Source organism: Euphorbia lathyris, chromosome 4, assembly GCF_963576675.1.
Source record: "Euphorbia lathyris chromosome 4, ddEupLath1.1, whole genome shotgun sequence".
Taxonomy (NCBI): Eukaryota; Viridiplantae; Streptophyta; class Magnoliopsida; order Malpighiales; family Euphorbiaceae; genus Euphorbia; species Euphorbia lathyris.
In genome coordinates, this window is record NC_088913.1 from 94,139,159 (window position 1) to 94,163,144 (window position 23,986).

The 23,986-nt window shown below is 36.8% G+C and overlaps 1 protein-coding gene and 1 long non-coding RNA gene across 13 annotated transcripts; one reads left to right on the plus strand and one right to left on the minus strand.

Annotated features, from left to right (window-relative positions):
- The first annotated feature begins 532 nt into the window (after positions 1 to 532).
- On the plus strand, positions 533 to 5,628 carry LOC136227348 (uncharacterized). 4 transcript variants are annotated; one of them, XR_010688019.1, is made up of 9 exons: positions 533 to 671; positions 963 to 1,063; positions 1,297 to 1,385; positions 2,462 to 2,602; positions 2,688 to 2,771; positions 2,951 to 3,032; positions 4,013 to 4,163; positions 4,499 to 4,646; positions 4,795 to 5,628. It is a non-coding gene; the product is annotated as an uncharacterized lncRNA (long non-coding RNA). The 4 variants fall into 4 exon arrangements; XR_010688018.1 differs by having other exon boundaries at positions 2,462 to 2,573; XR_010688020.1 differs by lacking the exon at positions 4,013 to 4,163 and having other exon boundaries at positions 2,462 to 2,573.
- Positions 5,629 to 12,891: 7,263 nt separating this feature from the next.
- On the minus strand, positions 12,892 to 23,456 carry LOC136226928 (copper-transporting ATPase PAA1, chloroplastic-like). Of its 9 annotated transcripts, none has more exons than XM_066015619.1 (8): positions 23,261 to 23,456; positions 22,848 to 22,913; positions 21,657 to 21,910; positions 21,207 to 21,304; positions 14,390 to 14,623; positions 14,056 to 14,154; positions 13,788 to 13,964; positions 12,892 to 13,105 (listed from the first exon to the last, which is right to left on the minus strand). In XM_066015619.1, exons 5-8 carry the CDS (start codon positions 14,591 to 14,593, stop codon positions 13,001 to 13,003), a joined length of 585 nt encoding a protein of 194 aa, XP_065871691.1. In that variant the 5' UTR covers positions 14,594 to 14,623; positions 21,207 to 21,304; positions 21,657 to 21,910; positions 22,848 to 22,913; positions 23,261 to 23,456; the 3' UTR covers positions 12,892 to 13,000. The 9 variants fall into 9 exon arrangements, 8 of the variants coding, with proteins under 8 accessions (XP_065871691.1, XP_065871690.1, XP_065871695.1 ...); XM_066015618.1 differs by having other exon boundaries at positions 22,848 to 23,081; XR_010687909.1 differs by lacking the exon at positions 22,848 to 22,913 and having other exon boundaries at positions 13,815 to 13,964; positions 14,056 to 14,138.
- Positions 23,457 to 23,986: the final 530 nt, after the last annotated feature.

The following is a 23,986-nucleotide window of genomic DNA, read 5'->3' on the forward strand; positions in this document are numbered from 1 at the left end:
TCCTGTTATTGAATATATAAAATTTAAATTAGTATATGGTATACAAGTGGTTTCTATATATGCACACATTCTTTATAATTAATCTGTTACTTCATAATAAACTTATATGCACAATCTCTTAATTTTATTTATATGTAAAGAAAAATCCCAAAACATTCATTATTATTTCGTATAATATAAGTCATTTGCTAGAACAATAATTTGGTATTAATCAGTTTAGTCTATATTAATATTATACACACATTGATTCTTTATTCACTGGATAAACAAAAAGATAAAAAACACAGAATGAAATTGTGTAATTTTTCCTAAATAAAAACAAACTAATTAAACAAGATGTGTAATTCTCAGACTATTGAGAATCTGTAAATTCATCATCAACCTCTTCATTGTCGTTTTATTTTAGACAATTAATCGCATAAGGAATATTTCTTTTGTTATAGTTTAACAACACTTTTTTTTCCAACACTTTTAAAAAGTGTCTCATGGGCTTAATTAAAAAAAGCCCTACTTCCCCTTTCTTTCCCGTCTCCCTGTTCGATCGTCCACAACAGGCTGACCGTATGGAGTACATCGATTGTGAAATCAAATCCCAATTACATACCGATTCGTGAAAACAAAACTTAGAGATGGTGAATTCAGGTCTAGCATGCATCCGATCAATTTCATTGGTGAATCGCTCAATTTCATATTCAGTAACCTAATTTTCTTTGTCTAAAATGAATCGACTGACCTACTTGCTTAAACTGTGGTTATCAATTTTGTTTAAATTCCAATCTTCTTCTTCTTAGTTTCGTTCATTGTTGTTGTTCTTGATTCTGGTTTTTATTTTGCTGCTTGAGTTTATGTTTTGTTTGGTTGAGTTTTTATGAATTGACAGTGAGTTCATTTTGATGCAAATTTATTCTTCAAACCAGGATAAATTTCGATACTATTATTGAAGCATTCTTATTCCTTGGCAGGAATGGTGATGGAAAGCTAAATAAGAAAAATGTGCTCAAATCTCTGAACAAGGCTTCTCCTTGGGAGAAATAACCTACAAGTATCACCAAGTCAAGATTTAGTAAGAATCTCCTTCAAATACTATAATTTATGGTTTTTATGGGTTAGTTTATTTTTATGGGATATAAGTTAAATCATGGAGTGCTGATTCTTTACCAACTTTAGTCATTTTGACGCTTAATTGTTAGTTCAATTACAAAGCTAGTTTTTTTCTTGCTTTCTTTTTGTGAGCAATTTTAGTTGAATAACTAAACGAAATTTGCTAAATACTGATTCTACTTGTCTATTGATTAGATATGGAGTTCATGTTGCATCACTTGAACAATGGCTGGTCTTAAGGTTAATTAAGCAATGGATTCTAAAGAAGATATATTAAGTAACAGGTATGCTAATTCAATGTTTTATTTTATTCTAGTCAAAGCCTAATAAAATTTTTCAAATGCTATTTTTATAGTTTTGTATTTTTATAATCCACCAAAAAACTTTATATAGTTAATTTTAGGTATACATTAAATAGATGATAGTGAAAATATATAATTAGGCACTCATCATATTGAAGGTACAAAATCCACTATTTCTTGCGTTTGCTTTTTCGTGGTACATCCTGAAGGGTTACTATGCCAATTCCTTTTTCTTTGGTTTATGAACCAATTATTTATCTTCTTTAACTGCAAGCCTGTTTCCTGCACCAATTTTGTTTTGTCTTCCTTCTAAAACAAAAGGAAAAATTCTTGACTGAACAAAAGAAAAGGATTTCCCCCTTCCTGTACAAAAAGTTTGATCAACTAGCGAACAAAAAATCATACTAACAACAGTTGAATATGGCCACTTGGAATGCGATTGCCACCAAGCTTTTAAGAGAGAGGTGTATCTCCTGGCAATTTTCTCAAATGCATCTCCCAAAGTGCACAACAATCATCTTGCTCAATATTGAATTAAAATTTGGACTTGCACTTCCAAATTTCCTCCCACTTTGACATTTTATAATTATTATTGAATTTAAGTATAGTGAAACCGGGATTGTTTGTTCTGTTCTGTTTTTACCTTTTGGCTTATGGCTCTGTTCTGTTTTGCTCTGTTCTGTTCTGTAAAGTGCCCAAATATATGCAATTGTAGAAATAGATTAGTTTGTTGTTGCAATTCAAAAAGAAAAACATAAAGTATTTAAAAGGCCTCTTGGTTTGTATGCAATTGTCTCCTATTAGTTTGTTGTATGCTCCTATTATGCAATTTACTTATTAGTTATTTTCTTATACTTCTAATGTATGCATTTATAATGGAGATTATGTCTCAATTGAGCTGAAAGAAAGAGTCTTATTGTTTGTTGTTATCTAATTGTTGTTTTTTAAGTTTCAGCTTCTTTGATGCACCAAATGGAAATATTCTCTAGCTTCTGATTTTAGTTGACTTAGAAATAACACTGTCATGAAAGAGACTGATTGTGATTTTGCTATTGTAGAAATAAATGCAATTATTGAACATGGACAAAAGATCCCTTTTTGACGAATGCCATCATGCCAGGAGTTGCAACTTATTGGTTCTGATATTCCACGAATGTCATCATGCCAAAGGTAGAGCCCCTTATGCATTCATTTTGCAAGTGAGTTCGTCTTTCTCTTCCTCTTATTATACTGATTTTCTGAGGAACTATCCACTTCATTTCGCAAATTTCACTATATTTCCAGGAGTTCTATCACCTCTACTTCAAACTGGAGGTTCAGATCTTCCTAGGATATTTGGGATGACAGCTTCTCTTGTAAATTCAAAGGGTATTCATTCATTTACCTTGTTTCTGCTTTATTTTATCCCTGCTGTTCTATTCTCTTCATCGGTTTATGTATTACTATTGGTCATTTCTTTCAATCTTGCTTGGTTACCGATCTTTCTGTCATCTGGTATCACTCTAATTGGTCTATAAGCTAAGTTGTAATTTGTGGTATCTATGCAGTGCACCTCTGCCACAACACAAATTACAAAGGGCGAAACAAGGAAGACAAGGTGATTTGATGCTTATCAAATAATTAACAAAGGTTTGGTTTTCTAATTCTGAGTATTTTGCTTCTTTTCTTGCATGATTAATTAGCTGTATTAAATAAGAGAAGAACGAGTCAATGAAGCATAGTTCTTCAATCCTCTATTTCTGCATTTTTTTACTACTTTTCCCTGTTCCTTAGAGTCAATGTTAATGCCATGACTAAACAAAAGTAATGTAAAGAAGCTGTGCAATCTCTAATTTATGCTGCAACAAGAATTTCTGAGATTCCGGAACTACGAGACCTTCAAAAAGTGTTCACTAAACGATGGGATGCTAAAGTAGAAAAAATCTGTAGAAAAAATCTATAGAAAAAATCTGTAGAAAAAATCTAATTTATGCTAAAGTAGAAAAAATCTGTCAGTAAAGGGCTATTTTTTTGTAGTGATTTCTCATCATTTTCTCTTTTTCCATCTTCTCAATTCCATTGAGTGCCATTTCATCAACACATGGAAGTCAATTAATGGATAAATTTGATGGGATGCATGGTTGGATAGAAAACGCTACATAATTTCCGTGTAGTTAGTTTGGTAGGAATTTCTCTATCTATAAAATGTTAAGCCTAACAATTTGCAAAATAACAACTTCAAATGTCAAAAATTAATTGCGATTCCAAAATATTAATTTCAACTCACTTTGGGAAAAAAAATATCAGCTCCCTTAATTTCTTATAAATTATTATTTATTTTTGAAAAAGAACCAAAACAAATAATTTGGGTTCTTCTAATATAAAGCCCAATATTCTAGATATGAGGATTTGGCTTTTCCCTTTTACCTGTTAACTGCTTCCGTAAAACCCTAATTACAGGTCTTTAAATTTGTAGTCTCTTCCTTTCACCTTCACTATATTTGAAAACCATCTAGATAGAGTTTCACCTTATTTTTCAGACATCTTATGAAAAGAATAAATAAAGTTATTGTCAAAGATGATGATTTTAGATTTGGATCGATCTAATTTTGAGTATTGTATTTGATTAGGTCTTAGTTCAAGCTGGGAAGCCTAGAAAAAACTGGTCCAATTATCAGAAAAATAAAATCAATAAAGAAACATACAGAGCTCTCACTGCCTTCACTAAATAGAGAGAGTGAGAGAGAGATGTAACCATGGCTGCTTAGGCGAGCAAGGAAGGTAAGCTATTGTAAGCTTAGTCTTTTTTATTATTATTATTTTATTAAAACCAACTGGGAATAGCCTGGTATATTTAAGATAAAATAAACGTGTACAAATCTAGATTAAATTCTAATAAGATCTTTATATGTATATGAATAAAACCAATTTGAATAGATCTAGGTTGCAGTATGTAAGAAATTAAAAGAAATCTGAACAATTTCAGTTGATTGTGATGGTTTGAAACAAATTGGCTGCAGGAAAAATGATTAGCCAGGAACATGAATACATCTAGCCATCCTTCAAAACCCTAGATGTTCTAATTATGATTCATATGATAATTTTAATTTTTGCAGGAAAAAAAATGGTAAAGAAATTGGAAGAAAATCCATGTCTAGATGTGACTGCTTCATCAGTCCATGTTCTCACTCATACAACTCCCAAGGAAAAAAAATGGATATTCTAGCAATGATTGCAAAACGTTGCCGGCGAATTATAAACTATGTAAGTTGAGTTCTAAAATAACAAATCTCTTATTATTGTTAACCTGTGTTGCTTAAAGTGAAAAATATGATGTTTTTATATTGGTTCATTGTGTTCTCAAATTGCATGATCAAATGGATTATTCAAATGCTATTTGTTTTCTGAACAGTTTCCAGTCAGATTGGACAGCTAGTTTCTTTCCCAATGATGTTTTTCTTTCCCAATGATCCAGTCAGATTCCTACTGATTTGTTTTTCTTCTTCATCATCCTCCTTGAGATCTTCTTGGTCTTAATCGTGTGTTTGCAATGCCGCTGCATATGTTCTAGTCTTCCTTGGTTGGACCTTTTTACATCCACAACGAACAGGAAATCCTCTCTGAAGTTGAGCCAGTGGTCTCAAAAATCTTGAGGATCAAAGTAAGCCATAGAATTTCGTATGGAATGCCAATTATGATCTGAAGTTGAAGGATCTTCCCTCATCTGATCAATTTGAAAACTTTTTGGTGAGTTTGTTAGTGCTTTGCCTTTTCAAGAATATAGTCGTCCCAAGGCAGATACGGTGAGCATTGTTGTGAAATCACACCAAGTTTTACAAAATTTGATAAATTGATCCAAATTAGATTTGGATCAACATGGCGGCTATATTTGTCATAAAATCTGAATCTTTGACGGACATTGATGTTAACAATGTGTTATGCTTTGGGATTGAAGATGACCATAGAGGATAAAAGGAGCAAAGAAGAAGAAGAAGGATGTTCAGGGGACTTTGTGAGATTAATTTTGGTCCAAATGTCAGAGTACTATTTTGACAAAGTGCAGTACATACCCTCAAATAAGTTCAAATTATTGTTTGCTGCATTTCTCAAGGATTGAAGTTTGTAACTACTCTTCACGGATTGAAACTCACATAGATGGCAAAGAATTTATTATAAGTTCCCATTTCCCCCATTTTTTTCTTATTGCTTTTTACGAGGTCTTTTGTAACCATTCCCGATATATTTGCCCCTATATTATCACAAATGAATGAAAAGATATGATTTGATGTGTGTAGATCTAGACTAATTCAACCAATTTAATATCTATAGGTAATATCATATCAAAGACTAATTCAACATTTAATATCTAAGATACATAATATCTTATCATTCCCCCTCAAGTTAATGGTGGTAAGATCTTTAACTTGTCTCGTAGGAGTTGAAAAATCGAGCCTTGGAGAGTGGTTTTGTAAGAATTTCTGCAGTTTGGTCCAAGGTGGAGATATAACATACACTTAACTGCTTTTTTGCGACTTTGTCGGTACAAAATGGAAGTCCAGTTCCTAATGTTTAGAACGTTTGTGGAAAATTGGGTTTGCCGTCAAGTAAGTTCCTCCTAAATTGTCACAAAAAAGACTGGGGGCAGCCAGGTGGTGGGAAATCAATCTCATCATTCATTAGCATAATGAGCCAAGTAACCTCGGATACAAGTTTAGCAAGAGCACGGTACTCCACTTCAGTAGAAGAACGTGAAACTATTGTTGCTTTCGGGATTTCAAAAAGACGAGGGTTATTGCCGACATATACTGCAAAACTAGACATTGACTTGCGAGATCCCCACCCAAGTCAGCATTAGTGTATCCTGTAATGGCAGATGAGGTGATTTTGCAAAATTGAAGACCAAATTGTGGTGTTGACTGAAGATATCTAAGGATCCATTTAACTTCCTTCCAATGTGTATGATGCGGTTGGTGGATAAATTGGATCACCTTGTTAACCGAAAAGGCAACATCAAGGTAGGATTTGCAAATGGATCACCATCTTCCAAAGTGAGTTTCATGGAAGGACAAGCTGGCGTGGAGATGCCTTTTGATTCATGCATGTATGATTTATGTAAGAGGTCCCGTATATATTTGTGTTGTGATCAATTGATATGTTGGCCAACCAAGAGACATATGCATAATTGGTTAACATACAAAACAATGTGAATTGTTGACAGGGTAAAATAGATAGGCTGAATTTTCAATAATATTTTTCTTTTCATTCACATTAATGTATTTACTCGGATTACACTCTATAAATAGTCTATACTTTTTTTTTATGTAATTGGAAGTGATTTGAATCCATTGAAGTTTTATTTATGTTCTATGATTAATTAAATTGCTTCCACTAAATTGTCGCAATACCTCTAACAAGTGGTATCAGAGCTTAGCCGGTCAAGCGGTTAAATCAAAAAATTTCTCTTTTCTCTAGTAAAAATATTATTTCTCTCCATGGCAGTCACCAACTCAACACTCGTTGTCCTAATTTTCAATGGTGAAAATTATGATTTTTGGTGACTAACTCCAAAATCAGCCAACACCACCAAGGTGGTTCTAGATCAACAAAAGGAATTGACCCAAAAGGATGCAAATGCACTAGCAAAAATTCACAATGCTGTTACAAACTCAATTGTTCCAAGAATCATGAATGCCACCACGGCTAAACAAGTTTGGAAAATATTGAAAGATGAATTTCAAGGGACTGCAAAAGTTCACAACATCAAGCTCCAAACTCTTCGGAGAGATTTTGAGAACCCTAAAATGAAAGATGGCGAAGGTATCAAAATCTACTCGTCAAGAGTTAATGAAGTTGTGAACAAGCTACGAGCTTATGGAGAAGATATTAGTGATAAAAGAATTATTCAAAAACTCTTGATTACACTGACTAAAAAATTTGATTCAGTAGTCAGCATTATCGAATCTAATGATCTTTCCCAGACATCAATCACCGAAATACTAGGCACTCTACAAGGTCATGAAGAAAGAATTTGCAGATGAGCAGAAATTCATTTCGATGGAGCTTTGCAAACCAGACACAAAAGTAAATCATCTTCTTTCAGATCAGTTAGGAGATTCAAGATGAAGAAGATCATTTATTCGTCGCTTGTCAAGCTGCTATAGAAAATAAAGATATGTGGTTAATAGACAGTGGATGCACTAATCATATGTCTAAAGACCCCTACGTCTTCACCAAACTGGATGAATCTGTTCAAGTTCCAATTACGATGGGAAATGGAGCTCTCGTAAAATCGGAAGGCAAAGGAACAATCGTCATCAACACGAAGAAAGGAACAAGACTAATAAATGATTTCTTGTATGTTCCTAGGTTGAGCCAAAAAATTTTTGAGTGTGCTACAGATGATGCTTAATGGTTATTTTTTGCACTTTGAAGGTAACACTTGTGTAATTTAGGATTCTCAACAAAGAGAGGTTGTATGTGTGAAGATGGAGAACAAAGCATTTCCTATTAAATGGAAAAGTATAGCTATGGCAGCAATGAAAGATCAAACTGAAGCTGACAGTTGCTTTGGCATAAGAGGTTCAGACAGAGCAATTTTCAAAGTTTGAAGTTACTCTCAACAGAACATGGTGAAAGATCTACCCATTATCTCTGGAGTTTGTCACGGCTGTCAATTAGAAAAAATGAGTCGACATTCTTTTCCTACAAGCGAGGCTTGGAGAGCAAAGGAGAAGCTTTAATTGGTACACACAGACATCTGCGGGCCAATGAGGACTCTCTCACTTGACAACAGTAAATATTTCATTTTATCCATAGATGATTATTCAAAGTGACTTGGGTTTATTTCATGAAAGACAGATCTGAGGTTCTGAAGATCTTCCATAAATTAAAAAATCTGGCAGAAAATCAAATTGGCTACAAACTGAAGACAATTAGAAGTGATTGTGGCATGGAGTACACATCCACACAGTTCAACAAGTTTTGTGATAAAGAAGGTGTTCATCATCAACTCACCACTCGATATACTCCTTAATAAAATGGCGTTTCAGAATGGAAGAATATAATAGTGATGGACATGGCCAGATCAATATTGAAAGTAAAAATATGTCTAACAAGTTTTGGCCAGAAGCAGTCTATACATCAGTTTATCTTCAGAATCGCAACACCACAAAAGCGGTTCAAAACATGACTCCACTTGAAGCATGGACGAATCACTAACCTTCTGTCGGACATTTGAAGGTGTTTGGTTGTATCTGTTACATGCACGTTCCAATTGAGAAAAGACACAAGCTAGAAGCAAAAGTTGAAAAAGGAATCTTTGTTGGTTACAGTTCTCAATCCAAAGGCTACAGAATATACAACTTGGAGACATCAAAAATTGTCATTAGTAGAGACGTCAACTTTGATGAAGAAGCTTTTTGGAATTGGAAGCAGAACAAAGAAGAAAAGAGACTATTGGACATTCCATCATTTTAGCAAAATACTCAGCCAGAACAGGGTCAACCGTAGGAGGAGCACCAGCAGGACTCAAGTTCAGACTCAGATTATGATGATGATTATCCAAACAATTCAGAATCTCCACCAAGAAGGACAAGACTCTTAACTGATCTCTACAACAACACTGAGGTTGTAGAATCTTGTAATTATATATGTTTCACTTGAACCAAAATGTTTTGAAGAAGCAGCTCAACATATAGAATGGAGGCTTGCAATGAATGAGCACTACAACAAATCATTACTTGCGCCACGAATCATGCCACAAGAATTCAAAATTCGTGACATATTTCCTTTTAGCCACGGGAAAAAGAGACTCATGTAGAAACTTTAGATTACTTGATATATTTATGCCACGGGTAATGGTTTTTCGTGGCAAAAATACACTTATGCCACGAATTGTGCCACGATACATACTTTTTCGTGGCTAAATCTATTTATGCCACAGAAAAAGTTTACATGTGGCATAAAAATTACTTATGCCATTAGTAATTTATTTCGTGGCAAAATATTAATTTTTTTTTGAATAAATAATTAATATTGATGTGTTTTAATCTATTATATTAGTTAGTCCATATATATATATGTTAAGGGTGTAAATTACATCAATGGTACCTGAACTGTACCCTAATTCACATTTTGGCACCTAGATTACATTTTATCTCAAAAATATACCTGAAATAACGATGACCAGACAATTTAAGTATATTTTAACCGTCAATGGCCGGTCAATGCGATTTTGATGAAAAAATTACATTGATGGTACCTGAACTTTACTCTAATTCACACTTTGGTACCTAGATTTCATTTTGTCCAAAAAATACACCTAAAGTAAAAATGACTCAACATTTTTGTACATTTGACCGACGTGAGTTTAACCATTTTAAATTAAAAATTAAGACTCATCATACACTCAATTAACATAAAATTACAATATTGTCATTGTTAATTGAGTGTATGGTGAGTTCCAATGTTTAGTTCACGTTACCCGGTAACCGATCAAATGAACTAAATTTTTCAGTCACCTTTACTTGTATTATCTCTTTAGGATAAAATAAAATCTAGGTACCGAAGTGTGAATTATGATAAAGTTCAGGTACCATTGATATAATTAACTCATGAAACTCGCATTGACCGGCCATTAACCGGTAAAATATACTAAATTGTCTGGTCATCATTACTTCAGGTATATTTTTGGGACAAAATGTAATTTAGGTACCAAAGTGTAAACTAGGTAAAGTTTAGGTACCATTGGTGTAGTTTACCCTATTTTAAGGTCCTTGAGTTTTTCTTGATCAACTTTTTAGTCCCTCCATGTACTTTTACATATTAAAATATAAAATTATCCTTAATTATATAAATGAAAACTTATATTTTTAGTTTTTTAAATTTAATTAATATATTTACAATGAAAAATTGATGCAATATATTATATGGGAAAGTCACACAAAATTAGTTTAGATATATAGTAGGTTGAGTAAATGAGTTAAATATGTAAATGGGCCTCCCATTTGACCTAGTTTTGTAATTTACCCAAAATTTAGACACCTTATAAAAAAATTGTGTTAACATGTTTGTGGGAGACTTGACTTAATTGATATTTGGAAGGTCCGACAAGATAATTAAAAAACACTCAAACCATTATTTTCAAATTTTATCGGTAACATAATGCTAATATTTATCTTGCCTAGAAACACTAGGATTAAATTTGGATCATTTCGTATGTTAGAGTTAAATTTGCAGTTCACCCAATAGTTAGGCTCAAATTTGGCCTTTATCCCAAATAGTTAGTCTCTAATTTGCCCCGTCTAGCATGCATATTATCTTGTAGGAACCAACACGATGTTGGATCATCAACATCGTCTTGGCACGTGACAGAGTTCATGTAACAAATTATCATTAGTGTGGTGAATATATACTTCGATTATCCACCATCTATCAGAATATTCAACAATGGCTCAATCTAGTCGAGCTCACTTGGAGATCCACTGGAACAACGATCAAGAAGTTGATCAGCATGCAGGGCCCCAGCCCCCATTAGACCCTCAATACTAGCTCCCGGCAGAGGAAGTAGGATCGCCCAGAATTTAGCATACATGCAAAAAGAGATGGACGACCTAAAAGCGACGTATGAGTTAGAGATGGCTGATGTGTGGTGATAATTGCAGAAAGCAAAAGAGGGTGAGCGAGAAAAACCCTATCGAGACGTAGAATCACGTAGGGAATCCTCTACTACCCCTATGGTCTTTTCCTCAAGCCAATCACCTAGGTGAAGGTATTCCAAATAGAGGAGCCCTCACAGGCGCTATACAAAGCGAATGGAGCCGAAGGATGAAAAAAACTCCATGAGCGAAGCAAACACCGTTTTCCAACAAAACCCAAAGCAATCACCACCAAAGGTCTGAATCGAAGTAGACAATGGTTAAAGAGGGTGCACCCCTCAGCAAAGAAGATATATTGGACCTCCTAGACAAAAAAATCTTCATAAAAATCCATTTTTCATGACGGATACACGAACTTAGCAAAGACCAAAACCCCTCTATCGAAGGAGATTCAAAAGCAACCCATGCCTTGATGATTCTGTGTCGCAACCTTTGTACAATATGGAGGAATCAGCGACCCTGATACCCACGTCAAAAACTTTCGACGAATAATGGAAGCAACTACGACTACTAGCGTTGTCTTACACCGTATTTTCCCTACTACTTTGAAATAATCCAATGACCTTTTGGTACAAGCAACTCTCGATGTAGTCAATTCGTAACTTCAATTAGATGGCAGAATGCTTCGTGGACCATTTCATCACCTCAGTAACGAAGGGGAAGACCATGCTCGATCTTAATCAACCAGTTCAAAACGAATCTTTGGTCAATTGATTAAGAAGTTCCAGGACATGGCAATTGATCAGGTAAAAGAATTTAATGTGGGCAGAGCTATTGATGCCTTCGAGAGAAATTGCCGAAGTCGGGAGCTTCAGCAAAACATCACCACCGCTCGACTAAAAGATTTCCAAGAGCTTATGAATAGAGCCACAGACTACACTCGTTGGGACGAGCACAAGCCAAACCCATTGCTTTGAAGAGAGAAGGTCCCCAACACTCATAGGCGTCCTGGAAAGGAAGAGAGGGGTGGGCGACCTCTAACAGGCTTCGGGAGCAGAGGCATAGGGTATGAAATCCCTTTAACACCCCTTACAAAGAAATGCTCTTTTGGATAGAGGATAATAAAATTCGAATCCAATACCCACCTAAAGTCAAAAACAGCCGAAGCAACGAAAAATACTTCAACTTTCACAAGAGTAAAGGCCATGAAACAAAAGATTGCTAACAACTACACTACAAGAAAAAAGGGATTTAATGACAGGTAATACCATCACTAAAAGTCTAATTCCACTCATTAAATGTTTTTAATGAGCGGAATATTCTCCTTGAGGAAGCCTTTCTTACTAAAAGTATTAATGAGCGGAATAATTTCGCTCATTATTAACTTACAATGAGTGGACATTTACCCTTACCAAAAGTATGTATAATGATTAAAAAATACACTCATTAAAAGTATTTATAATGATTAAAAATACACTCATTATAAGTATTTATAATAATTAAAAATACACTCATTAGAAATATTTACAATGATTTAAAATCCACTCATTAGAAATATTTATAATAATTAAAAAGCCTATTACTAAAATTATTTATAATGATTAAAAATCTGATTTGGATTGAAGGGAGCTACTCTAAATTAGGTAATTCAACTCTCAAATAAATTAAAATAACTTAAATAATTCCAAAATACGGTTAAAAAAGAAGTAAATATATGACTATATTATATAAACATTGATAAAATTGAATCAGTATGCAAACAAATAGCCATGAGATAATCACTTATTTCAAGATCTGAAACCCTGTAAAAACCTCTTGATAGCCATGAGTGATCTCTTGTTTTAAGATTTGAGACCCTGTAAAAAACCCCTTATAGCAGAGACATAGAATTACCTATTATAGAAATCAATGCCAATGTACACAAATCATGTATTCCACAAAAAAATTTTTAGAGAAACAATTAAAAAACACAAGAGGGAAGGAAAATGGGAAGAAAATGAAGGCTATGAACGACCAAAATCTCTAAATATTTTTGTAATTATCCATCCTGAAAGGGGTAGCATGGAGAGTATATACCAGCACTGCAGTAGGTGTAGCTAGTCCGAGTGCACATGGACAAGCAATAACCTGCAATGATATTCATCAGTATTCATCAGTGTCAAACAGATCGGATAATGAGGTGACCAACAATATTTCAATTTCAAGATCTCAACATTGAGCAGCTTTCTGCAGAAGCAACATCACCAGATGACTAGAGAATTAGATATTACTGAGTGCCATACCAAAACGCTGCAAGAGAGCTGCAGAGCCAGTGAAATGGGATTCCCATGGTGAAATGGATTAGGAGAACCGAGCAGGGTAAATTCCATGAATACATCACTACTAATAACATGTTTTCATGTGAACACTCTTCTCGTTCATTTGCACTTTGGGTACCAAATCAGAGACTTTAAATGGAAAAATAATCAGTAAAAAAAAGATGAAAGAGGGAAATATTAAGAAAACAAGCCCATAATTGAATGACACTGCCAAGATGAACACAAATAATCTATACATAAAAACCTAAAATATCAAAGACATTAATATCTATACAGCCATTAAATACTTCAAAAAACAAACTGTTTCAGATACTCTCCAGTAAAAAATAATTGTTTTATTGACAGTGACAATCTATGTAATTAGATATATCAGTTCAGGTTGGGAACCTATCACTGCCTAAGAGAAAAGCATCCTAATCTCAGGAAAAGGCAAAGAAATGATGCAACTATGCATCAATGATCCTAAGGTAAAATAATGTCAATTATTGTACCTGTGCATCCCAGCAACTAGAAGAGACCTTGTCTGCTAGCCGTTGCACAGGAGCTTCTCTGCTTTGCGGTTCTTCTACCAAACGAACAATGTCTCCGATGTCAGTCTCGCCACCCGGTCTCTGCACTTCAACTGTTAGAGTTCCATTAAGGTTTATGCTTCCAGCTGCTACTTGACTCTAGCATAAGAATAATTCAAGCATGATTAGAAAATTTGCAGAAAGGTATGGAGTGGAGTGAAAATTAGTTGTATGTGACTGGAGAAGATACCCCGGGTAGTTTTGTCACTGGCAACGGCTCCCCTGTGAAACTTGATTCATTAATGGTGCTTCGACCACCTGTAACAATCCCATCTGCTGGGACACCGTCCTAAATCAAGAGAACAATCAATACACATGCCAAGCTTCAACTTGAAAAAATTCACCATAGGAAGCAATGCATGATAAACTGGGAAGAGGAAAATAATGTAGTAACAAATAAAACATTTAGCATTGATGCTAGAATTAAAAGAGAGAATCTATGGAAAAAATAAGCTTGTTAATCAGATAACTGAATAAATGCAAGATGCACAAAGGCTATATAGGAAGAAACCAAAGTCCTTTACTTCAGGCAGTACGACAATTTGGTCTCTAACAGAGAGACTACTACTAGGAACTTCAACACTGGTGCCTGCATGTGTTGCATCACTATGAACCAAAAGACGAGCTTTTGAAGGTAAAATACTTAGGAGTCCTGTCATGTCACCGGTTGCTTTAATTTTAGCTCTTTGTTCAAGATTCCTCCCTAGCAACACAAAAGCTATTAACATAATTGGCTCCTCAAAGAAGGCCTTCCAACCCTGTTCATACAGCATCCATCCAACAATTCAGAATTAGCTGATTACATAACTTGCAAGCCTAACCTAATAACGCATTTAAAACAACCATGCCGTTTCTAGAAAGTAACATAAAATATTTTTTTAAGAAATATGGCTGGTTCATTTCATACATGTAGCTCTTTATCATTCTTTTAATTATAGTATCATATTATACTAATTCACTAGGAAATCAAACCCAGGCAAATTTTTATAGCAACAAATAAGATACCTTATTAACAACGTAGTTGACATAGTAAGCAGGAGAAATGAGAGACAGACCAGTGCACTACCATTACCAATACAATTTTCAATATCGTGTTAAAAAACATAATGATCTTTTTATTTCCATTTAAAATTTAGAAGCATTGCAGATCCCAATACACATGCTTCCATTCAATCTTCTGATTCTTATAAATACAATGGAAGTTGCAGGCTGAAAATTCATTCCTTTAAGTAAAAACCAAAACAAATAACTAAAGCAGTTCCAGTTTTCCATAGTCAACAATATAATGCAAACTACATGCTGATTGAGGGGCCATGAACGTCTAACATTTGAGTAGAAATGAATATGAAATTGACAGTCAAATTCTTTAAGCTTTGAATGTACCTCTGGACTTTGCAAATTGACAGCCTGAGCAGCTTTTACTATAGCTTTCCCAAATAGACACTTATCCCATACTGAGTTGGTCTAAGAGGCTTTGATACCATACAAACAAGGACCTAACTCACCCCAAAAGAACCTCAAAAGAGGAGGATTGTGATACAAATCATCAAGTTAATTCTTCTACCTTGGTTCATTCTAGTGATGGGCCTAAAATGTGGAAAGTGTACTCTAGGAGACCCAAGGGTATTATGGGCAGTAAAGGGTAAAATGTAGTGAGCTGGCAATAATTAGTTACTGCCTTGGAGAATGTTCCAGGTAGTTATTTACAGGGGGCGTGTGTACTGAGATTTCATCATGAGATTTCTCTATTTTGGCTCCTAGCGTTAGCTTAGTGAGGGAGGAGGGTTTCCTGGAAATCCTTTCTTTGGTGTATTGGCTGTTGAGACTTTCTTTGAGTAATTAGAACTATCTGTTATTTTTCTCTTCTCTTTCTGTTAATCTTTTCTTAAATTGAGTATTCTCAACATTGGTCCGACCTGCCGGATTGTTCATGGGAAGAATAGATCTTCCATCTATGGAAACCAGAACTCAGTCACGTTTGGATTCTCATGAGGAGCAGATTGGAGTGTTACAGATAGATGTGAAGGCAATCAAAGAGTCCATTCAATCGTTGGAAGCAGATAAACTAAAGCAAGAGGAATTTCGTACCTTCATTACAACCTGGGTAAAGCAACAGGGCAAACAAGCTACAGGAGAAGAAAGAGCTTCATCAGGAATCCTTAACAATTCCTCTGGTGGGGGTTTTGAAATTCCTATGGGTCATAAGCCTACCGGTCCACCGTTCGGTTCTTCTTTCTCCCACATTCAATCTCAAGGAGGCAACGAGTTTCATGTAGCAGCCAAGAAAATTAAACTTCCTGAATTTTATGGGTATGACCCACGCGGATGGATTTCCAAGGCGGAATTATATTTCGAAATACACGGAACGCCGGCAGAGATGCAAGTCAGATTGGCTCAACTTAGTATGACGGGGTGGCTCACCATTGGTTCACGGTGGTGAAGGAAGTTTACGAATCTTTGACATGGGCTCAATTCACCGGGGAACTTCTACAGCGTTGCAGTGGCTTAGAGATTCAAAATCCTTATGAGAAATTATCTACGATGCAGCAAACAGGTGACATTCATGACTACATTGAAGAATTTGAATACCTATTGTCGTTGGTACCACGTCTCTCAGAAGCCCAATCTCTGGGTTATTTTTTGGGAGGATTGAGTAGTGAGGTGAAACGCTGGGTCCGTCCTCATCGTCCGTCAACGCGTCTAGAGGCTATGTATCTTGCTAAGGATGTGGAGGAAATGTTGAATCCATCGGAGCGACAAGGGGCGGCTGGGCGATTTCGTAGGGAAGAATTGTTGCACGCTAAGTCTTCATATTCTGGGTCGCACCGACCCGAGTGGAAAACGGGTCAGTATCCACGGGCTGATTTTAAAGGAGGGACCCAATCTCCTATCCGAACCCTAAATAATTCCTCTTCGATGCGCACAGTCTCCCATCAACCAGAAACGCAAAAACGAGTAGAAGATTTCAAGGGATTTCGAACTGCAAATTCAAACCCTAGCAGAGGATTGTGATCCCTCACCAAATCTGAGTGGGAAGAACGACGCCGTAAAGGGCTGTGCTACCGATGTGGCCAACAGTACGGTCCTGCACATAAATGTCCAAAAGGGAAGTTGTGAGTGATTTTGTTGGGAGAGGATGAGTTGGTGTCAGATGATGGAGAAATGTTGTGTTTGGAAGAAGAAGAAAAATTGCCACCAGATTCAAGTTTGACAGAAGAAGGAGAATGTCAGGTGTTAGAATTTCAGGGTGCTAGTGAGGAACCTGCCCAGGGAATCAAAACACTGAAATTAGAGGGTGCCATTAAAGATATTCCGATTACTGTGTTGGTTGATAGCGAGGCTACACATAATTTTGTTAGCCGTAAATTAGTTCACGCTTTGGCAATTCCTTCTACTCAATTTTCGGGTATCAACATCAAACTTGGTGATGGGCATCGGGTGTTGATAAATAAAAAATGTGTTTCCCTGCAGATGACTTTGGGAACCTTGGAGTTCACTGTTGATGCTTTGTTGTTTGACATGGGAAATTTGGATATGGTTCTCGAAATTGAGTGGCTGAAGACGTTAGGGGAAGTCACCCACCATTGGGATCTTCAGTATATGAAATTCAATTACCAAGGCACTATGGTACAATTGAATGGAGTTTCATCTCGGGTTGGGGGTCACGAGTCCTTGAAAGGATGGCTCAGCCAAAAACACAATGTTTCAATGTTTCAGGTCCTTATGCATGAGGCGAACCACGAGTCACACCACTGCGCTCTCAATTCCTTGCAAGGTGAACAATTACAACAATTATTGTCCAGTTTCAAAGATATTTTCCAGGAACCTAAAGGGCTGCCTCCATCTCGCACTTATGATCACGCCATTAATTTTCTTCAGGGGCAAGGTCCTGTGTGTGTCCGCCCTTATCGCTATCCTCACGCACAAAAGGAGGAGATTGAAAGGCAGGTAACTGATATGTTATCTAGGGGAGTTCATTCGACGAAGTAGAAGTGCATTTTCCAGTCTTGTGATTTTGGTTAAAAAGAAGGATCTATCTTGGCGTATGTGTGTAGATTATCGCGCCTTGAATAAGGCCACAATTGCTGACAAATATCCGATTCCGGTGGTGGATGAGCTAATTGATGAGTTAAAAGGAGCTAAATGGTTTTCTAAATTGGATTTGATGGCGGGGTATAATCAGATTCGTATGCAGCCGGAGAGTGTCGAGCGGACAGCTTTTCGAACACATGATGGGCATTACGAGTACCTCGTAATGCCTTTTGGGCTCACAAACGCTCCGGCGACCTTTCAGGCAGTGATGAATGATATTTTTCGGCCTTTCCTTCTCGGTTCATTGTGGTTTTCTTTGACGACATTCTCATTTACAGCCCAACTTGGTCCCAACACTTACAAGATTTATCTGTGGCATTACAAATTCTGGCTGACAATCACTTTAGGGTGAACGAGAAGAACTGTGTTATTGGCAAATCTTCGGTGGAATATTTGGGTCATATCATTGATGGACGGGGAGTGTCCATGGATCCTACAAAGATTCAAGCAGTTTAGGATTGGCCTATCCCTAAACAAGTCAAGGGCGTCAGGGGATTTCTTGGTCTTACGGGGTGTTATCGAAAATTCATCCGCAATTACGGTAGCATAGCTAAACCATTGACTGATCTCACTCGGAAGAATTCTTTCAGTTGGACTTCTGTAGCTCAAGAAGCTTTTGAAAATTTAAAGAAAGCTATGGTGACAGCTCCTGTATTGTCCTTCCCCGATTTTTCTATTCCGTTTGTTGTGGAGTGTGATGCATCAGGCCGTGGAATTGGGGCTGTCTTAATGCAACATCAGTATCCTATTGCCTTCTTTAGTAAAGCCTTGTCTCCTGGTAATCTAATGAAATCCGCTTACGAAAGGGAGATTATGGCTCTAGTGTTGGCAGTGCAACATTGGCGCTCATATTTATTAGGTACACATTTTGTGGTATATACGGATCAGAAAAGTTTGCGTCATCTACTCCATCAACGCATCACAACTCCCGATCAGCAGAATTGGGTTGCAAAGCTGCTGGGGTATAATTTTGACATATGTTATAAACCAGGTAAGGAGAATCGGGCAGAAGATGCTTTATCACGTCGAGATGAAGATGGAGAGTTTTCTGCTTTACTCTCTAGTCCAGTTTGGGTTCAAGGAGCTCAATTAGTGGCGGAAGCACAGGCAGATCCTCAGTTACAACTTCTTGTCCGTGATTTACAGCAAAATTCTAACAGTCATCCAGGATATTCATTACGTCAAGGAGTCCTATATTACAAAATGCGGTTAGTAATTCCCAAAACTTCTAAATTCATTCCCCTGTTATTGGATGAATTCCATAAGACCGCTTTGGGTGGTCATTCGGGTTATTATCGCACCTATCGTCGTTTGGCAGCCAACATTTATTGGCCAGGCATGAGTGCAGTGGTCCAACGTTATGTTCAATCTTGTGATATTTGCCAACGTTGTAAAGCTAGTTCTTTGGCACCAGGTGGTCTTTTACAACCCTTGGAGATTCCGGATGTTATATGGGATCATGTGTCGATGGATTTTATCTTGGGTTTGCCAAAGTCGAGAGGATTTGACGCTGTTTTGGTGGTAGTGGACAGGCTGTCTAAGTACAGCCACTTTATTCTTTTAAAGCATCCTTATTCGGCTCGTATGATTGCCGATACTTTTGTTCGGGAGGTGGTTCGTCTCCATGGGCTGCCCAAGTCTATTTTAAGTGATCGAGATCCTGTATTCCTCAGTCACTTTTGGCAAGAAATTTTTCGCTCTCAAGGGACACAATTGCATATGAGTTCTTCGTATCACCCGGAATCCGATGGGCAAACTGAAGTTATCAATCGGTGTTTGGAAGTATATCTTCGTTGCTTCGCCATTAATCAGCCCCGTAATTGGTCTTTGTGGATTCCGTGGGCTGAGTTTACGGGTCTGTCTCCTTTTGAGATTGTGTATGGGCGAGCTCCTCCTTCCGTCGTGCAGTATATTCCGGGGGAAATTCGGGTGGAAGCAGTGAGTCAAGACTTGAAAGATAGGGATGAGGCACTAAAGCAATTAAAGTCTCATTTACATCGCGCTCAAAGTCGTATGAAAGAACAAGCTGACAAGAAGCTTAGAGATGTGAGTTTTGGTGTCGGAGAGTGGGTTTATTTGAAGCTTAAGCCATACCGTGAAATATCAGTCGCTCAACGTATCAATCAGAAGCTGGCAGCGAAATATTTCGGCCCTTTCAAGATAGTGGAGCAGATTGGCCCTGTGGCCTACAAATTGGAGTTGCCTCCTTCTTCGAAAATTCATCCGGTTTTTCATGTCTCCCTTCTTAAGAAGGCAGTGCTTTCCAATGAGGTAGAAAGTGTTTTACCAAAGGAGTTAGAGCTAGAAATTTCAGACCACTGTGCACCGGAAGGTATTCTGGCTACACGATCTGTTTTGCAGGAGGGTGACTCAATGGTGCAATGGTTAATTCAATGGAAAAATAAGCCCCTTGAAGAGGCTACGTGGGAAGATGCATTGTCAATTCAAAGTCAATTTCCGGGTCTTCGTCTTGAGGACAAGACTCTTATAGATGGCGGGGGTAATGATACAAATCATCAAGTTAATTCTTCTACCTTGGTTCATTCTAGTGATGGGCCTAAAATGTGGAAAGTGTACTCTAGGAGACCCAAGGGTATTATGGGCAGTAAAGGGTAAAATGTAGTGAGCTGGCAATAGTTAGTTACTGCCTTGGAGAATGTTCCAGGTAGTTATTTACAGGGGTGTGTGTACTGAGATTTCATCATGAGATTTCTCTATTTTGGCTCCTAGCGTTAGCTTAGTGAGGGAGGAGGGTTTCCTGGAAATCCTTTCTTTGGTGTATTGGCTGTTGAGACTTTCTGAGTAATTAGAACTATCTGTTATTTTTCTCTTCTCTTTCTGTTAATCTTTTCTTAATTTGAGTATTCTCAACAGATTGTCTGACATATATAGGAGCCATATAGCTCATCAATTAAGCATGTGGGGTATTTAACATGTCCAACAACCATATGACCCAAAAGCTAAAGCTGATAGGTATTTAACATGTCCAACAACCATATGACCCATATGACCCAAAAGCTAAAGCTGACATGTCCAACAAGTCAGAGGGGAAATAATACGATAATCAAAGACTTATATAAAGCATAAAGTAGAACAATATGATATTATGTTGCTAGGCATTTCAAAAGCAGCACAGGAAATCTTAGGTGTTGCAAGAGCAATCAGGTGTTTGCCAACAAATTTGAATTCCTCTAAGATACAGTTACATGGAACATGCATATGTGTGCAAGAAGAGAATATGTAAAATACCTCTGGACCCAATCTAGTGTTCCAACAGACACTCTCTTGTTCTCAATTAAGGCTACTGCACCAGACCCTGGTTCCTCCAAGAATGTTCCATCTGCCACCTGCAGTATCAAGATAAAAAAGAAAACGCGGATTCAAGCTCCAAGTAAAAGAACTTCCATCATACCTAACAGTCTTGATCTTTCATCCCCTTTAAACTTATTCAACATCAGTCCGAATCATTCTTTTATTGACAGCAAGCTATCGAATAGCAATTATTTATGGATGATGTCTTAGAACATGGTTTCACATGCCAAATTTGGAAAACTAGAGTAAACCTTCGACATGTTCATGAATATTACTTATTAACATCTCCAAACGGTCTCATAACCCACGGCTAAGATTAGCCCCCCAAATCTAAATTCCTGGCTCCGCCACTGATTGAAACTATAAATTTAAGTATGGCTTTAATACCTGACCCCAACACTGGAAATAGATATCCCCTTGCCTTCTTCAGCTCTCATTGTGAACTACAGATGCAGACTATCCCTTCTCAAAACAGAGACAGTCATATCAATATGTGGAGGATTATTGAAATTTCCCAAGCCTGGAACAAGATGCACACAGACCCTCTCATCTCGGTACAACCTATGAAGATATACCTTCCAACCACCATCCCAAAGTTCAAAAGGAAATCCAGGCGGGATAAGAGGGAGGCGTCTCAATTTCTGTTCAGGGATCATTGAAAACAAAAGGATCAAGGACACACATATAAAATATGACTTCCATATTAAACAATGCAACGACAACAATTTTTTTATGATGAAGAAACTTATAAAGCCACTTCAAGCAGTACATAAGATGCTCATGGCCGGCTTTACTAAAGAAAAGCCTAAACAAATATAAAGCTTGTGGATAAAACTTATGAATTTCCCTGCAATGAATCAACATAAACACGAATTCTCTCACTGCCCCCAACCAGCATCCTCAATTTCAAAAGAAAATCTATCCAGGACGAAGATGGTGGTTTCAAGTTCTGTTCAGGGATCATAAAAAACAAAAGGCTCAAGGACACACAAATCATCTATGACTTCCATATTAAACAATTCAATGACAAAAAAAGTTTGTGATGAAGGAACTTATAAAGCCACTTCAAGCCTCATGGAACGATATAGACAATGGGGATGGCCAGCTTTACTGAAGAAAAGCCTAAACAAATATAAAGCTTGTGGATGACACTTATGAATTTCCTTGCAATGAATCAACATAAACACGAATTCTCTCACTTCCGGACATCCCTCGAAGAGATACGCCCCAACCAGCATCCTCAATTTCAAAAGGAAATCCATCCAGGACAAAGACAGTGAGTTTCAATTTGTGTTCAGGGATCATAAAAAAAGAAAAGGCTCAAGGATGAAACTTATGAATTTCCTTACAATGAATCAACATAAACATGAATTCTCTCACTTCCGGACATCCTTCAATGAGATACGCCCCAACCAGCATCCTCAATTTCAAAAGAAAATCTATCCAGGACAAAGACCGTGGGTTACAATTTCTGTTCAGGGGTCATAAAAAACAAAAGGCTCAAGGACACACAAATCATATATGACTTCCATATTAAACAATTCAATGACAACAATTTTTTGTGATGAAGGAACTTACAGAGCCACTTCAAGCCTCATGGAATGATATAGACAATGGGGATTGCCGGCTTTACTGAAGAAAAGCCTAAACAAAAATAGAGCTGGTGGATGAAACTTATCAATTTCCATGCAATGAATCAACATAAACACGAATTCTCTCACTTCAGGACATCCCTGAAAGAGGTACGCCCCAACCAGCATCCTCAATTTCAAAAGGAAATCCATCCCGGATATAGATGGTGGATTTCATGTTCTGTTCAGGGATCATCACATATCATCCATAAAATCCTCAAATTTCAATAGAATCTACAATCAGTAGAAAATGTGATGTCTTGCTAAATAATGATTAGGGTGAAATCTAAGATAATGGAAAGGTAAAAATATGTTTAAGGAGGAACAGAAGAAGAAAAGAAGGGTGTTAGAAAAGCATACCAAGTTTCTTCATCTCTCAGCCGCAACGAGTCTGAGAACCGCCCTAGAAGGTGGACCAGAGATCCTTATACCAATAATATACCGCTAGTATAAGATGAATTCGAGGCTGAAGCGGAGGCAAAGGCAGAGGCGGAGGCGGAGGCGGAGGCGGAAGCAGAGTCGAAAGTAGTCTGTGTAAAGGGGCTTTCTCTTTATGAGATAGGGAGAGAGAAACGATGTGCTTTTAGGGTTTTATTTGTTTTTTATTTATTATCACTTATTTTTGTTTTATTTTGGTGGGAACTTTGCCTCCATAAATTTTGGAAATGATATAATGAGCGGAATTTTGTTTAAGTTACTGAAAAATGCAATATTTGATCACTAAAGATATTCCTATCATTAAAATTATAAATACTAATGCTTTTAATGATGGTTTATTATACACTCATTAAGTTTTGGTCATTATTACTTGTTTTTCTTGTAGTGAACTAGCTGTGGAGCTCGAGAAAATGGCGGAAAGTGGTATAAGTTGGACTTGTTCAGAAAACGATGATGGAGGCAAGCAAGAAAAGGAAAAAGAAGCAAGACAATTGGCCCCTAGGAGGATAATAAACGTGATCACCCGTCCCTTACATGCTAGAGAAATCCACTATATTTTTTCAGTGAAGCCTTCACCACCAAAATAACCTCTATTTAAGTGAATTTAGAAATGAGATAATCACAATTTTTGTTAATATAAAAATAATG

Bases quoted from the DNA above. Each gene is read 5' to 3' on its own strand.
- LOC136226928 (XM_066015621.1), bottom strand. From the start codon at position 14,593: ATGTTAATAGCTTTTGTGTTGCTAGGGAGGAATCTTGAACAAAGAGCT. The intron at 13,965-14,055 runs GTATCTTCTCCA...TTCTTATGCTAG, and splicing joins CAGTGACAAAACTACCCGGG to AGTCAAGTAGCAGCTGGAAG. The intron at 13,106-13,787 runs GTACAATAATTG...ATATCATTGCAG, and splicing joins CTAGTTGCTGGGATGCACAG to GTTATTGCTTGTCCATGTGC.